General features: G+C 38.6%; 2 protein-coding genes across 4 annotated transcripts in view; one reads left to right on the plus strand and one right to left on the minus strand.

Moving 5' to 3' along the window:
* Positions 725-13323, plus strand: LOC109824688. Its single transcript, XM_020391325.1, has 10 exons — positions 725-1075; positions 1929-1967; positions 2681-2801; positions 10956-11017; positions 11284-11351; positions 11808-11857; positions 12015-12084; positions 12338-12461; positions 12538-12654; positions 13066-13323. Exons 1-10 carry the CDS (start codon positions 815-817, stop codon positions 13159-13161), a joined length of 1008 nt encoding a protein of 335 aa, XP_020246914.1. The 5' UTR covers positions 725-814; the 3' UTR covers positions 13162-13323.
* The window catches only part of LOC109824388 (queuine tRNA-ribosyltransferase accessory subunit 2-like), a 7388-nt gene continuing 4001 nt past the window's right edge, over positions 14049-17435 (minus strand). For 2 of the 3 annotated variants that reach the window (XM_020390977.1, XM_020390979.1), the window contains 7 exons: positions 16963-17059; positions 16457-16527; positions 15458-15509; positions 15051-15099; positions 14810-14947; positions 14543-14662; positions 14049-14443 (listed from right to left, as the gene is read on the minus strand). In XM_020390977.1, the coding sequence (XP_020246566.1) occupies positions 14308-14443; positions 14543-14662; positions 14810-14947; positions 15051-15099; positions 15458-15509; positions 16457-16527; positions 16963-17059 (663 nt within the window). In that variant the 3' untranslated portion in view covers positions 14049-14307. The remainder of the gene's footprint in view (positions 14444-14542; positions 14663-14809; positions 14948-15050; positions 15100-15457; positions 15510-16456; positions 16528-16962; positions 17060-17435) is intronic. The other variant, XM_020390978.1, reaches the window with a different exon arrangement.

A 17435-nucleotide genomic window follows, 5' to 3' on the forward strand; every position in this document is an offset into this window, starting at 1 on the left:
TGACTTGACCGTCGGAGGTACCACAGGGGAAACTAGCCCCGTACTCCTGCGATTCTTGTATGTGCAGGTCATCAGCTCACCCTGCATGCTCAGAATCGGGCGTAAAGTCGGAGGAGTCGTCGGCCCCAACATCCATCCTCTCCCTTCTCCTCAGCGCCGTCAGGATCGAAGCTGCATCCTACGGTGGACAACCCCCATCGACTGTTTGTTCACGAGCATCAACATATAAATACTAGCATTTTCACACGCGCAAAATGTACATGTTTAAAATGATAATAATTTATAAAGAAAAAAACATGTATATCTTTCATGTATCTAAAAGATTATTATCGCATCCTTCACTTTAATACGTATTATAGTTTTACTGATCATTCGTGGATTAATAATATATATATTTATTTATTTATTTTAGAAAATTTCTCAGTTTGTAACATGATGATATATTAATTTTAAATTTCTCATGCTCACTTAGTCACTTTATACTAATAAGTTTTCTCTTTTATCTTATTATTATCCGTGTCTATATTTACATAAGTTCTCTCTTTTTTTATGTTTTTGTGAACACATGGTGTTGTTTTCTTCTGTTATTTTTGCGAGGAGGTCATCGTGATCATTTGGGGACTAATTTGCAAGATCTTTTAGGACTTGACTATTTGAGGGGCTTACGAGCAACTTTAAAGATTTGAAAACTAATATGGAATTATTGAAGATTGAAGGGACTAGAATCTAAAATAACCATCATTTTCGTTTGCTCTAGAAATATCATCAAACACGCGGTGCTCCCTAATCCTCTCTCTCTCAGCAAAAAAGCATAATGTTACTTCTCTCACTTGCTCACTCCTTTCCTCTCTCAGAGGCTCCCGATAGATTCCCTTCTCAACACTCAAAGATTCCATCCTCAAGAACAAAATCTCCATCTGGGTTCTTAAGATTCCCTAGTGAGAGAAGATTCCATGCAAAATCTGCGAGGACTGAGGATGATTCTATCCAAAACCCACCAATTTCTCCAGGCACTGGGAGCCCAGCAGCGAGCAGCTTCCTCTCCGTTCTCTGCCCTCTCCTCAAGTTCTTTGGTGTAAGCTGTTCAATTCTTTGATGTGTAATTGTGAAATGAAAGCAGTTCTATGTGTTACTAGTGAAAATTCGTGTATGGGTATTTGAAGAACATATTATTTTTATTGGGAAATCTCTGCGGTTCGCTTCGAAGCGCTTAAAAATAGCTTTGAATCATAGAAGAGATTAGTTAAAAGTGTGCCGATAAATACAGGATTGGTGCATGAATGTATACTGCTATGCCTATTTGGTTGTGGCTTTAGCTTTAGTGATAGAGAATATATTGTTTTATGGATAGGAGGGTTATTCTGACGTATGCAGATTATGTTGCCCATATATGTTTTAGATTATAGATTAATATTAGATGTGGAAGTAGTTATAGGTAACTCCTACATAATCATTAAGAAAAAACAAAATCACGTAAAAATATCGATAAGGAAATGAGAATTACTTGTTGGATTGACAGCTTGCGCCAAAAAGATGGTTGATGCAAGTCAGAATTGGGTAGAGGGAACCGGAATTAATTTTTAATGTGAGAGACTACTGTAAAAGAAGAGAGTACACTTTCTATTCGTTAAGAGTAGAAAAGGGAACAACGAAGGTCTTAGAATTACAAAATTATGATTCCTAGAAAAAATTCAAAAAGCAGTAGCTGTTTTAACTTTTATCCCGATAAGTGTAGGTGGGAAATAGTGAAGGGCTTAGCGTCACGAAATTTTCTGTAGTTGGAAAGAGCCTACACTTTTCTTGGTTAACAAAAATTTTGATCATGCTTCAATCTTATACATTATTATTCCTTACAAATATGCATACCCCTTTTAACTTTTTTCCTATATATTTATTAGTTTCCATGTATGCTTTGTTGTTTGTTACAGGGAGGAGATCCTTCACAAGAAAGGAATGATCTCTTAGAGGTAAGCTTCTTCCCTTTAATATTTTAGTGTTTCATCGTATCAATGTTTTATGGAAATTAATCTATCGGGCTTCCAGATTTAGTGTTTTCTCCCCCCTTTCACTAACATTAGATGCATCCTTAAAATTGATGTAGTCATGATTTTCACTTTTTTCTGTCATCTCGGTTCTGCTGAGTGTACCAGAGGTAAGCATGATTCAATCACGTGATATGATTCAAGTCAAAAATGTAAATGTCAATGACAAGTCTCCCACATGCAAAATTCAACTTCTGGAAGCCTTACATAGTAGTTGGAATTTGGAAAACAAACTTTATGGTGTTATTGTGCTTAATTACTAGTAGCATATGATAAGGGTTTAGGATAATCAGTAGGCTTGTCTATCTTTTCTGGTCCTTAAATGTCATGATGATATGCTCAAGTTCATGTCTGAGGAGGATTTGTTATAGTTCCTTTTTCTAATGAGGATAAGTTCTTCATTCGTGTGTTTTATAGAGACCTCATCTTACACATTTTACTAGTTTCTCTTGTCTGTTTCTTTGATAATGAGCAACAACATTCATCTGTGTATAAATTTTAACCATCAGTTCAGAGCTTACCGGAAATAACCTTGAGCAATAAAATTACTCAACTGCTATTTAGTGAAATCTGATGTTGTTATCACAGTTGTCCTCTATTGGTTGCAAATTTTGATGCTTCCAATGCTGATATTCCAGGTGGCAACATCATCTTTATCTAGTCTGGCAAGGCTTCCATGGGGATCGAGAACCTCAATTAGCACCACACAGAGCATAGATTCTACTGCAAATCCACCAAAGTTGCAACTTTACGAATTTGGTACACTTCTTGTTGCTTGTGGGATTTTTTTACTATAATGGGATCTTAGTACAAGTATTATCAAATAATTCCCTCTTCATACTCGAAACTGTACTCTTATTTATATAACATTCATTAAATGATTAAGTGAAACAAATATGATAAGGAAAATAAAATATAAGCTGATATGTGCTAGTTGCTTTGAGTATTATCGGAGTACGCTTTTGCCTAAAATGAGTCTGGATTGCTTTCTCGTGTTTATTTTGTCTTTACTGCTTATGAGACATATACACTAGTAACTAATTGCTGGTGAGCAGTGACATGAATCCATATCTTATTTCACCTTGATAAATCTTGTATTCCTTCTCTAATTGTTTCTAACATAAGAAAGAATTGAAGGTTATATTTAAGAATTATTCGAAATACCAGAATAGCATCTAGGTTTATTCGCTTACATATACTTTGTTGATCCATGACTAAACTAGATTTTATATTTTCCCTTTTTTACTTTTGTAGACGTCAAAAAAAATGCTGAAAGATATCCAAATACAGCTCAAGGGGAAATCATCCAAAAAGGCAGAAGAACACAAGTCTTGACTGTCTCGCCGTGCGAGACAGACTTGACTGTCTCGGCCCACGCCCGAGACAGATCTTTACGTCTCGCCGTTGCGAGACAATTTGACTGTCTCGCCACGCGAGACGGATCTTACATGCTCGCCGCTGCCGAGACAGTCTTTACTGTCTCTGCAGGCGAGACAGCTTTTAACTCCTGTCTCGCCCACGCGAGACAGTCTTTGCTGTCTAGCCCGTGCGAGACAAGCAAGTTACTGTCTCACACGTGAGACACTTTCAGCATGCCGTACAAAAACTTATCTTTGTAACTGCCCCTACACGTGGCCACTAACCTGTCGAAGAAGGTGGGAAACGTCGTGTCTGTGCGAGAATCACGTAGATAAACTGCCAAAATAACGGGAATTTAAAGCTGGTCGGAGCCTCAGTTAAGATAAAAACTGCCTGCAGTTACTGTTCCGCGCAGACGAGTGTTTAACTGTTCTCGCGGGTCGGACAGTGCTTTACTGCCTCTCGCGGGCCGAGACAGCAAACACTGTCTCGCCCGTCGAGACAGCAAAAGCTGTCTCGCGAGCCTGTTTTCTGCCAACTATTATTGGAGGTTATAAATACCCTCCTAAGGTCATTTTTCCGGGGGGCTGATCATTTTGAGCACTTCAGAGCAATCCAGAGCAATCCAGAGCAGAGAGAGAGCAGAGACGCTGATCTTACGGCCAATCCTTGATAATCAAGCTTTGACTTGATTTCAAGAAGAACGACTATCTTACATCGATAAGATATCGTTTCAATTTCTCACTTTGATAAACGAAGTCAGAATCATAAACCCCTCACGATTCAATCAGAATCTGTGATTTGGTGGTCCACGAGTCAAAGCGCTCCCGGCACAGGCAAAGATCCCACGAAAGCAGTGATCCAAACAACGATCCTGCGTTTATTTTCTCAAGAGTTGTAATTTTCTTTTTGTTGTGTAAAAGAGTCTTATAAAAAGGCTGTTTTCTTTGAATTTATTGTAATCGACCGAAGATATAATGAATTCGACAACAAATTCGACTTTTGGCGAAAACAAGCTGGCGACCACAGTGGGAGCCAACGGTCTCGCTGCCGAGACCGTCGTGTCGCAGCCGATCAAGATTCCAGTTGAATCCATGGTCAAATACGAATTCGACCAAACCAAGTTTGAGGAATATCTCTCATCATCCTTTCGCAAGTACAAGAGAATCTCACAATTGAGGAAGAGTTGCATGCCAAAGAAGGCACAAAATGAAGGCTCTCGCTTGATTGTTGCTGAGAATTTCACTCGCAACCCCTCTGCTCACAATGGCTCTTATCTAGTTGAAGAGTCATCGAATCAAAGCCCGCCGACATTGACGAAAAGAGCTCGTCAGAGACAGCGTCAGCGTCGTGCTTTGAGGAAGAGTTGCATGCCAAAGAAGGCACAAAATGAAGACTCTCGCTTGATTGTTGCTGAGAATTTCACTCGCAACACCTCTGCTCACAAGGGCTCTTATCTAGTTGAAGAGTCATCGAATCAAAGCCCGCCGACATTGACGAAAAGAGCTCGTCAGAGACAGCGTCAGCGTCGTGCTCGTCAAATAGCTAAGGCATTTGAACAAACCGACGGAGTTCGTTATTATGCGGATTTAGAGTCGAGGAAACAACAAGTGGTTCGTTCAACGCAACGACGAACTACTCACGTTTCTGCACAATTCACAACGGAGGAATGGACACTCATCAAAAGGGCTCGTTCGACCCTCCAAGAACGTATACAAAAACGTCGTGCAAACGTTGTTCATGCCCGTGCTCTCTTACAACAAAGACGAGAAAGGAGGAAGGAAACGGTGACCAAAGAATCACCAAAACTCCGCCAAGTTTGGATTCTGAAGTCTGGACTTATGCAAAATCAGCATTCGGAGCCCGTTAAGACTCCATACCCACAAGGGGGTGGTTCTAAACGTGCGACTCCCGACATAACCTTGGATCGCTTAAAGACAAAAATAAATTGTCCTGAGAATGCCAACAAGGTTTTATACCCCCAGAAGAAGACGCATTCACCAAATGATATCGTCATACCTGGGAGATCATACCAACAGACGATACGATTTTTTGGCAATCATACCGAGGAATCGTATTATCAAGTTGAGGTTGTGAATAATTTTCGACCTGGGAGATCATACCAACAGACGATACGATTTTTTGGCAATCATACCGATGAATCGTATTATCAAGTTGAAGTTGTGAATAATTTTCGAAAGAGAGTTATTCGAGAGATAAACTCTCGTTGTTCCTGTGCGCGACTCGTTAAAACAGCATTATCAGAATGTGACTGTTTCAAACGAGAAGTCATCCCACGAAAAGTCTCTGTATTATCGAAACCTAAGCCGAGACATTTCCGCAAAAGAAGAGCAGCTGTCCAAAATGATGAATTCCCTGAAGTCACCATCAACGTGGCTGATAGAAGAAAGTCTAAACAGCATTCAAGTGACTCAAATCCCGACTTTTCCCCGAAAGGAAAAGTCAATCCAAGAATTGCTCAAAGGATGTCTCGACTCCAATTAGGAGCTATCAGACGCAGAGACTACAAGAGAATGCAAGAAGGAATGTCCTCGGAGGATGAATTCTCGGACACTTATTCTGCAATCGCTTCTGATGATACAATGTCTAGCACAGGACAAATCAGAGAAGTATTCACAATCACTGCTGATCAGTTCACTCAAATACTTCAGGAAGCTCTAGCCAAACAACGTGAAGAAATTAGAGCTGAAGTGAAGACAGAAATGAAGTTGGCTATCCAACAAATGAGAGAACTGTTAACTCAACAGCCTCAACCTCCTGAGTCCAATCAGCGATTTGAATCCAGCCACCACACTCGGAATGTTGTAGATGACAGTGATCCAGAGGTGGATGAAGTCATTATGGCTGATACACCTCCCAATGGCAATAACGCTGGGGGTGGTTTAACGGATCCTCCCAATAACGATATTGGGGGTGGTTCAATAGCACCTCTCACTGGGGGTGGTCCAATTATCTTTACTCGACATCATTCAGAAAGAAATGAAGACGATGACGGGAAAATGCAAAAACTTGAAGACAAAATCAATGCTTTGATGACGGCTCAAGAAGTTAAGAAGACGGGTATTCCATGTCCTTATCCGAGGGAATGGGATTCAATACCATACCCGACCAAATTCAATCTGATTAACTTCACACCGTTTGAAGGGAAGAGCTCGCCTATTCAGCACTTGATCTATTTCAAGTCGCATCTCGGCGCAATATCTGGGAACGAAGCCCTGATGGTCCGGTCATTCGTAGGAACCCTTCGCGGGCCCGCCTTCGATTGGTACCGACGGCTCAAGCCAGAGAGCGTCAATTGCTGGGATGACATAGAATTCGATTGGTACCGACGTCTCAAGCCAGGGAGCATCAATTGCTGGGATGACATGGAAAGTTTGTTCCTCAGCAACTTCTTCGATGATGACACTGAAGTGTCAATCGGAACCCTTTTGGATGAGAAGCAAAAAGACGGAGAGTCAGTCGACAATTTTGTCAAACGCTTCCGTGACAAGGTAATTAGTTGCAAGGATCCTGTTACGAAGGAGTTCATCCTGCAAACATGCCACAATAACCTCTCTATCGATGTCTTGGAAGCTCTGGGGGTCGTGCCATCCACAACTTGGAAGGAGTTAAAATCTCGGGGTAAACAAGCGAAGAGGATGAAGCTCCAGCCATATTGGAATACCTCCTCGCTAATGACAAAATCGAGCTACCACCTATTAAAGATCAGGATGGTGCTAAAATGATTATGGATCCAAATTACTGTGCGTACCACAGAAGGGTTCTTCATCCCACTGAGATTTGCTTTGGACTCAAAAACAAGATCCAAGCCCTAATTGACTCCGGCGTCATAACGGCAAAAGAAGTCGAGTAAAGACGACCATTATACTCCATCGGATATACGAGTATAAACTGTTTTCCCCAACTCCAGTGGGTGCACGAGTATAAACTGTGTCCCCTCACTCCAAAGAGTATACGAGTATAAACTGCTTCTCGGTTATCCAACTAAGTACAATGTTAAACCCAGTCTCGCAAAGGAAACTGGTGGTGGATGATTTATATAACGGGAAGTTCCTGGAGAATCTTATATTCTTAAGGATAACCCGAATATGCGTCAAATTCCCATCTTGGTCAAACCTTTAAACAGTTAGGACCAAAGCCAAAATCCCCTCTCGATTCGTTCCATGAACGAGAGGTCCACAAATTGAACGATCAAACCTTTAAACAGTTAGGATCGTCTCAAATTCCCATCTTGGTCAAACCTTTAAACAGTTAGGACCAAAGCCAAAATCCCCTCTCGATTCGTTCCATGAACGAGAGGTCCACAAATTGAACGATCAAACCTTTAAACAGTTAGGATCGTCTCAAATTCCCATCTTGGTCAAACCTTTAAACAGTTAGGACCAAAGCCAAAATCCCCTCTCGATTCGTTCCATGAACGAGAGGTCCACAAATTGAACGATCAAACCTTTAAACAGTTAGGATCGTCTCAAATTCCCATCTTGGTCAAACCTTTAAACAGTTAGGACCAAAGCCAAAATCCCCTCTCGATTCGTTCCATGAACGAGAGGTCCACAAATTGAACGATCAAACCTTTAAACAGTTAGGATCGTCTCAAATTCCCATCTTGGTCAAACCTTTAAACAGTTAGGACCAAAGCTAAAATCCCCTCTCGATTCGTTCCATGAACGAGAGGTCCACAAATTGAACGATCAAACCTTTAAACAGTTAGGATCGTCTCAAATTCCCATCTTGGTCAAACCTTTAAACAGTTAGGACCAAAGCCAAAATCCCCTCTCGATTCGTTCCATGAACGAGAGGTCCACAAATTGAACGATCAAACCTTTAAACAGTTAGGATCGTCTCAAATTCCCATCTTGGTCAAACCTTTAAACAGTTAGGACCAAAGCCAAAATCCCCTCTCGATTCGTTCCATGAACGAGAGGTCCACAAATTGAATGATCAAACCTTTAAACAGTTAGGATCATCTCAGAACTCCCACTTGGTCAAACCTTACTACAGTTAGGACCAAAACCAAAATTCCCTTTCGATTCCTTCCATGAGCGAGAGGTCCAGCTTCGATTTGTGCAATCAAAACTATAAAAGTTAAGATTGCTTCCAATCTCAATTGATCAAACCTTATTCAGATTCTCTGAATAGAAATCCCACCTCAAATTTCCTTTGTACTAGGAGATAGAATATAAAATTCTCCCTCTCCGATTCCGGGTTTATCTCTACCAACAAACAAGAGATCAGGAGATAGAATATAAAATTCTTCCTCTCCATCATCGGGTTTATCTCTACCAACAAACAAGAGATCAGGAGATAGAATATAAAATTCTTCCTCTCCATCATCGGGTTTATCTCTACCAACAAACAAGAGACCAGGAGATAGAATATAAAATTCTTCCTCTCCATCATCGGGTTTATCTCTACCAACAAACAAGAGACCAGGAGATAGAATATAAAATTCTTCCTCTCCATCATCGGGTTTATCTCTACCAACAAACAAGAGACCAGGAGATAGAATATAAAATTCTTCCTCTCCATCATCGGGTTTATCTCTACCAACAAACAAGAGACCAGGAGATAGAATATAAAATTCTTCCTCTCCATCATCGGGTTCATCTCTACCAACAAACAAGAGACCAGAAGATAGAATATAAAATTTTTCCTCTCCATCATCGGGTTCATCTCTACCAACAAAAAAGAGACCATATTACTCCAATAGGTACACGAGTCTAAACTGTTTCCCTACCATCAACAGGAAGTTTCTGGAGAATATCACTCAAAATATTCTTAAGAATAACCTGGCTACCTCCCAACGGGTATACGAGGTTAAACTATTTCCCGAGAACTCCAAAAATACATGAGTATAAACTGTGTTCCTATGAAGACTGATACAGTGATTAACAATGCGGTATCAATTTGATGACAAAAGCTGAATTCACAAGTACAAATTTCAGCTTCAATTCAAGATCTCGACGACGGTCAAGCGATGAACGCCATGCCGAAAGGATCTTAGCTATTCTACAAAGCACTGAATAGACTGAGAGACAAAGAGATCAAGTGTTGAAGCCATCTACAAGTTCTTCTACACGATCTACTCAACCAAGCATTGAAAGGATCATAAGTAAGACCTATCTTGTCCAAAGCATCCCAGAACTCCGCTATAAAAGATTGAGTCTGGAATACTTTGGAGGGGGTATCTGTAGACGTCAAAAAAATGCTGAAAGATATCCAAATACAGCTCAAGGGGAAATCATCCAAAAAGGCAGAAGAACACAAGTCTTGACTGTCTCGCCGTGCGAGACAGACTTGACTGTCTCGCCGCGCGAGACAGTCTTTACTGTCTCGCCGTGCGAGACAGAATTTACTGTCTCGCACGTGAGACAGCTTTCAGATGGTCAAAACTATCTTTGTAACTGCCCTACACCTGGCCACTAACTGTTCAAGAACGTGGGAAACGTTGTGGGCGAGAATCACGTTGATAACTACCAAAATAACGGAGTTTGAAACGTGGGAAGGCAGTTAAAACGAAAACTGCCTGACGATTACTGTTTCCGAGACAGCGTTTACTGTCTCGCGGGCCGAGACAGCAAACACTGTCTCGCCCGTCGAGACAGCAAAAGCTGTCTCGCGAGCCTGTTTTCTGCCAACTATTATTGGAGGTTATAAATACCCTCCTAAGGCCATTTTTCCGGGGGGCTGATCATTTTGAGCACTTCAGAGCAATCCAGAGCAATCCAGAGCAGAGAGAGAGCAGAGGCGCTAATCTTACGGCCAATCCTTGATAATCAAGCTTTGACTTGATTTCAAGAAGAACGACTATCTTACATCGATGACTTGATTTCAAGAAGAACGACTATCTTACATCGATAAGATATCGTTTCAATTTCTCACTTTGATAAACGAAGTCAGAATCATAAACCCCTCACGATTCAATCAGAATCTGTGATTTGGTGGTCCACGAGTCAAAGCGCTCCCGGCACAGGCAAAGAACCCACGAAAGCAGTGATCCAAACAACGATCCTGCGTTTATTTTCTCAAGAGTTGTAATTTTCTTTTTGTTGTGTAAAAGAGTCTTATAAAAAGGCTGTTTTCTTTGAATTTATTGTAATCGACCGAATATATAATGAATTCGACAACGAAACCAACTTTTGGCGAAAACAACTTTATATATGATTAAATTTGTAAAATAGAAATGAGAAAACATACGAAACTTGCTATTTCTTCTTTGAATTACCTTTGGCCTTCTCAAGATTGGCTTTTCTCCTCTGCCTGTTTTCTCTCTAAAAGTATTATTGTGATTAATAAAAAACTTCTTTCAAAGTTACATCTTAGATTTTGGCATCTTTACCCATTAGTGTCTACTTTCATGCAATTATCTTACACAGATAGTCATCTGTACTGCTCACTATCTCCTTAGATGTTTTTTACGTAAGTGTTGATATGAAAAGATCACTCCTGTTTAGACATTTCATGAGAGTCCTTGTCATGTTTCATATACAATAATACAATATCAAAAAAATTTAACATTAACTTTTTGAACAGAGGCATGCCCTTTTTGTCGAAGAGTGCGGGAAGCTATGACCGAGCTGGATCTTTCTGCAGAGGTAACCAACTGCGCAGTTGAGATTTACATCTTATATAGAATATGTTTAGCAAAGCTATGGAACATTAACTTAGGCATGCATTTCTTATTCATGATGAATTTGGTTTGTTTTTCTTTCCAAGTAATGCATGGTCAAAGTTATATTCAGCATTTTTTTCTACTAACTTTTATCAGGTTAGCGTCCTAGTGAACATACCTACTAGACACCAGTGATTTCAGGCTGCTTACATTTGTTTCATGATGGGCTTCTCTGTTGCATTCTTTCAGGTCTATCCATGTCCAAAAGGATCAGTAAGACACAGAGAAATCGTTCGTAAAATTGGCGGTCAGCAGCAGTAAGTATTCAAATATGCATAATAAATGAAATAAGTTTCTAAAGGGACTGACATGATGCAATTTTCATAATTGTATTTTGAATTTCTCACAGAAATTTTTACCAGTATCTGTACTTTGTTGGTCTCAACTGTTGTAATTACTTTTAACATCCTGATTGCTATTTTGTATTAAAAGTCCATATACTTGAAGGGATATGTGCCCATGCAGCCCATCTATCATTGAAGTGTTTACTTTTGATACAACTTTCATATACTTGAAGGGATATGTGCCCATGCAGCCCATCTATCATTGAAGTGTTTACTTTTGATACAACTTAGCAGTATGTAGTTATCTGCAATTAGCAATATTGAAGTGTTTACTTTTGATACAACTTAGCAGTATGTAGTTATCTGCAATTAGCAATATCTTATTATCTAAACTGCATAACCACTCACTTTTGAACAGTGCTTGTGCAGGTTTCCCTTTCTCGTTGACTTAAACACTGGTGTTTCGTTGTATGAAAGTGGTGAGCTATCAAACTATGGTGTTAACTTGTGGCTTTAACAAATAAGTTCTCTCCTCGTTGGAATCTTTCGCACCAATCCCTTCACAGTTTTCTTCTACTAAAGTAACTGCCTAGCGGCTGTACTGAAATTTTATGTCCTCCTACCATACATTTGTAGGTGATATAGTAAAATATTTATTCCAACAATATGGTCAAGGAAGAAACGCTTCGTTTGGGCTATTGGAAAGGTAACTAATGATTCATTAATTGAAGTGTATTGCCGAAATTTATTTGTAGAGTTTGCTGCATCGATATCCTCAGATTGTCACCCGCATCATTGTTCTCTTAATCTCGTAGTTACTATCTTATATTTTCTTTTTAACCATATCGGTAATTTATGAAAGTTGCATATGTTTAAGCCGTTCCAATGTGCTAATTTCTGTCTGCTAGAAGTCTCGTGTTTTAATTTGGAAGCTGAGAAAGTTTCCCTCCATAATGCAGCACAGTTTTGACAGGATGGGTGCCTACTCTACTTCGAGCAGGAAGAGGGATGACAACATGGGAAAGAGCAAAACCTGATGCACCAACAAAGTTACTGGAGCTTTTTTCATATGAAAACAATGCGGTAATTTTTTCTGCCTTCTCTAATTGAAATCCCATATAAAGTAATTTTCACCATTGCCTACTTCATTCCTTTTTAGTATGCAAGAATTGTTCGTGAAGCACTCTGTGAACTAGAACTGCCCTACATTCTCCATAATGTGGGAGAAGGGTCATCGAAGTATGAGTTGCTCGTCAAAGAATCTAGTTCCAAGGAGGTAATTATCTTATGCACCCTCCATTAGGGTTTTCTTGACGTGTATTCCCAAATTCCTCATTTGATCAAACTTTGACCACGGAGTACTTTTCTCACATTTCATAATCATTTTCACCTTACCCTCATGTTTCTTAACTAGAAAGTTGTAACAAATGATCTAAGAGCATCTATATGCAGATAACTGCAATGGTTTTACTTTTACCTTTGTGTTTCTATTTCATCAAGTATTTACGAATGATCCCTTTTGTGTCCAACACAAATAATCTCTAGCGTCTACTCTATTAAAAAGAGAAAACCAGGCAGACACTGCATTGGAATTTTGCATGTTGTCTAATTATTAAGCATAAATAAAGAGATAATGCTAGTATTGAATTTGGAATATCTTTAACACGTTTTGTTTTATGCTCTGCAGATACCTTATTTAGTCGATCCGAATACTGGGGTAAAGATGGGTGACTACAAGAAGATCTTGTCCTATTTATTTCAGACATACTCTAAAGAGAGCTAGTTTCTTATTTATTTTGTATGTTACATCCAGTCACCTATGCAGGTGTAAGTTTTTTAATTTTGGAAAACAAATATCACAATAACATTTTAAAGAGTTGTATCTTACTGACAGCAAGAAAGGGTAACAATTTTTTAAATGAAAATTCCATTCTGTTTTGAGTTATCATCAGATTTCAATTATGGAGGTGTCAAACATATACATATGTTTAATGTTTGGAAATAATTTGTCCTTGTCAATATCTAGTTCAAGAAGATGGGAGGATTTTTCTTTTTTCTTTTTCTGTTTTTTTTCCTTTCCTTTTGGGTTAATTGTGGACAGACCCGTACTATCACCCAGTTGCAGATATTACTCCGCATAGTTCCAATATTGCAGATAAACATAAGGGTGTATATCCGCAATTGAACAATAGTACAAGGAGTCTAGTACGCAGTTGACTCTTTTTTATATAGTTGGAAGCTTACAGGACTTGGACTCCCTAACCTGCACTTTAATTTTCATCAGAATTAGTTTTGCAACAAGGGCCTGTTTGGTTGGTAAAAAAAATCAAGACAACACATTAAGGAAAATCTATTTCCCATAAAATTTCTCTTTCTTTTGTTTGGTTCCCACTTTGAAATCAAGATGAAGGATGAGGTGGCATCCTCCTATTGGTTGATTTGACCTTACTTTTAGAAAATCCATTTCGGAGGTTTTCGTAAAGAAATCACTTAGAAACCTGTTTAGAAACCTATTTAGATGGTTTCTTCATCAGATTTCCAGGCTTTTGTTTTCTAAGAAATGAGCCAAACAGCCTCCAAATGTCAAGCATTAAAGCTCCTTTTCAGCTGATCCAATTAAGAAGAGCGATTGGAAGCAGAAAATATCCAGCAGTGACGTTGAAGAAATGGAGCCAGAAAACACAGGTAAGAACATGTTGCAAATGTCATAAATAACAAGTTAATAATACAATTTGGGTTGCAGTCAACTGAAGGCAAGGAACTGTTCTAAGGCATTGTGTTCAGTACCAAAATTAATGCCTTCCAGTGTTAACATATTACATTTACACACTATGGTCATGCTGAAGCAAAACTAATATAGTAACCAAAGACCTGACTACTATTTTGTTGATAATAATAGGAGCTTGTTCCGAGTGAAAGCCATGGGATCTCACAAGCATACTGCAGCAGAAGTAATATGTGCACGTCTGCCATCAATAAAATTTTGGCGAAAAGTGTCAAATTTGCCACACTTGATTGCTTCCCTTATCGACTGGAAAAATCCCATATAGTGGCGAGTGTTGTGACTGCGTTGAACATTGTAGAAAGCATCTTAGAATGGAAACAAGTATAACCAGAAATAGAGTTTTATGACAGAAAACTTTTCAGGTTGAAGAACCACTTACATTTCTAATAGAATCTGAGCAAGCATTTCATGAACATTAAGCAGGTGATTGATGTAAGCTCTAGTATGATTCTTGCAGGTGAAACAGGTGCAATTGTCTACAATAGGCGATGTATCTTTCCTGCATAGGAATCAAGAATAAGAGTACAAAGTTGCTTAAGTAACAATCTTAGACTACTTATCGTTATAACAAGATCATTTTAGAGGCATCTCATTTATTAAGACCTTTTCTTTTAGCTGATATCTGCAAGTGGTTGAAATCACTCACCTGTAAATTGTTGCTCGTAGGTTTATTTTGGTGCAGTCACTACCGATATCACTGTGTTGTTGATTTGCAGAGTTGTTCTCAAGTATGTCAAGTGGGAAGATAAGAGCAAAGCCTCCAAGTGTCAGATGGTAAATGTACCTAAATTCATGCTCACAAATTATAAAGAGCTTCTTGAAAGTAGAAGCTGAACTTTAGCAATATGATTAAGTAATTAACCAGCACATTGCATTTAGCTACATACGTGGAATCAAAGAGATCAATACCAGCAGCCACACCCTGTAAGACCTCTTCTATAAGAGACAAGAAAGGATAAGAACTAATTAAAAACATTGTTATAATTCGAAAGAAAGACATGCATCTATGTTTGCACTGGAGATTTGAAAGAGAATATGAAGCTAAGATAGATGTCAATATGGAATATGAATTTCAATTTTAAACTGGATTGTTGTTGACTGCGATAACATCAGAGGAGATGATTTCATAATATATCTCCAAATTTTTACTTGAGATAAGTCTTAGGCAAGAAATGATTCCTAAATCAGGAAGGTCAGTGAGTATGCAAAGAAAGAAAAAGCACAAACTTCAGGCACGAACTCATCCATAGTGTAGTTCTATATGTTCTTGAGCACAAGTTACGGTAACTTGTACCTGGAAGTGCGAGCCCAGAAACATAACGCAATTTCTCCTTAGGTAAGCTGTCCTGAAAGCATCACACAAAATATAAGGAATTAGATATAATTTTTCCTAGAAAAAATTAAAAATGATACTAATCTCTTGATCACCTACTGAAATCCAGTAAACTGTTAGTTCCTTGTTGTGAGTATATTTCCATCGCCTACGCTGTCTCTAGAATAGTTCACACCATCAATACTTCTCAAGCATGCTTAAAGGTGCATGTGGTGTTTATATCACAAATTCTGGGATGTGTATGGAAGTATCTAAATCCAGGACTTGGAACTCCATCCTTCCAATTGACCAAACTTAAGAAATTTATAGCTCTGGACAATTCTAACTCTTAACCACTACCATAACAGTCCATAAGGAATATCAAACTACCATGGTCGATGAGTTTTATTGTGTGTTAAATGCAATACTCACGGTCACAGATGATTCAAGAATAAAACTCAAAACGTCATTTACACTTAGCCAATGTAAAGCATATTTCCATTACCACTGCCATCATTTAGCTTCTCTCACACATTTCCCTTGATATGGTAAAGCCTCAAAACATGACTGCATCTAGCATGTAGATATGATGTTTCCTCGAGTATTATCTTGATTCTTTCCTAGTATCTTGCACACATGTAGAGCATGCCATTTTGGATATTTTATTTTTATTTTTTTCCTTTTTCATAAGGTCAAGCGTAAGTTCAAATATCCCATAACCAACATATATGTACCTGAAATTTTTTTCAGTCCAGCCACATGAATCATGGTGTAGGAAAAACATTATTTCCAGATATTATCATGAGAAATTCAGGTCTTTCTACTTTTCTAGCATGTTACATGGCATACGATTGCTATGACAATAGATCTGCCTGCAAATATGAGGTCTTAGAGTTGAAACAGCTCACTCAGACTATGCAACTTTAAGTATTTTCAGGTTTCACTTGCCATTTCAGCACAAAATTGATTTTGCTATCTTACCGTAACAATGTTGAGCAAAGCAGGTCGTTCCTCCATACTTTCTCCTTGCCCAAACCCTCCAATCCAGAAACCTAAATCAAGCAGAGATTTCACAAAACAAACAGTAAATAGACCACAATAATGGTAACAACTAGGATCAAAAGAAAGCTAATAACTCACGGATATTGAATTGAAATTAACAGAAGAATTACCATTAGCATGGTTTATTGAATTGAAATTAACAGAAGAATTACCATTAGCATGGTTTATCCCATCTAAGTGGCTGGTTGTCATAACTGTGTTTAATTTATATTATATTTTAACTTTGTCTAACGTCAACAATAATAATGCAGATAAAAAAGCATAATAAATCATATTCAATTTGCTACTATTTTGTCACTTTGAATCACCAAGCACACTTTACAAATGGCTCCAAGCACACACTGACATGAAGAAAAGGTTTACAGAAATAAAGTTCCTACAATATATTTATAGCATCAGTTTATATTATGAAAAGCAAAAGCTACCTGATACATTTCGCATTGCCGCTTCAATTGCACAACGCTTCCTTTCTTCTATGTTGGATCCTCCAACAATCGATCCCAAGATAGATGTCCCACCTGCCTGATCTTCAATAATTACTACAAGAATCTAGTTGCCATCTTTGAATAGAAAAGGACAACACATGCGGTATAAGTTGGGCATAATGCTAAACAAATTATGAAAGTTTCCTACCATTATGTAGCATCAAATGAAGTTCCAGAGTTATCAAGTTATACGAGCCAGATATTGTTGACAATTATTGAAGGTTCTGTGGACATCAGTTTAATAGACAATATCACGCTAAGGGTATCCAGATCTACACTGTCCGGATTAAAAAATCAAACTGCAAGAAATGTTGTTCACTAGAAGCTCATTGAATTTATATCAGAATCATGCGACTCCATTTTTGGTGGATTCCTAGTCAAGGCAAACTCACGAGCTGAGAACTATAGGATGA

Source organism: Asparagus officinalis, chromosome 9 (genome assembly GCF_001876935.1).
Source record: "Asparagus officinalis chromosome 9, Aspof.V1, whole genome shotgun sequence".
NCBI lineage: Eukaryota > Viridiplantae > Streptophyta > Magnoliopsida > Asparagales > Asparagaceae > Asparagus > Asparagus officinalis.

Coding starts and splice junctions, on each gene's coding strand:
- LOC109824688 (XM_020391325.1), top strand. CDS start 815: ATGTTACTTCTCTCACTTGCTCACTCCTTTCCTCTCTCAGAGGCTCCC. Junction 2,802..10,955: donor GTTGCAACTTTACGAATTTG/GTACACTTCTTG, acceptor CTTTTTGAACAG/AGGCATGCCCTTTTTGTCGA. Junction 11,858..12,014: donor TGTTTCGTTGTATGAAAGTG/GTGAGCTATCAA, acceptor ATACATTTGTAG/GTGATATAGTAAAATATTTA.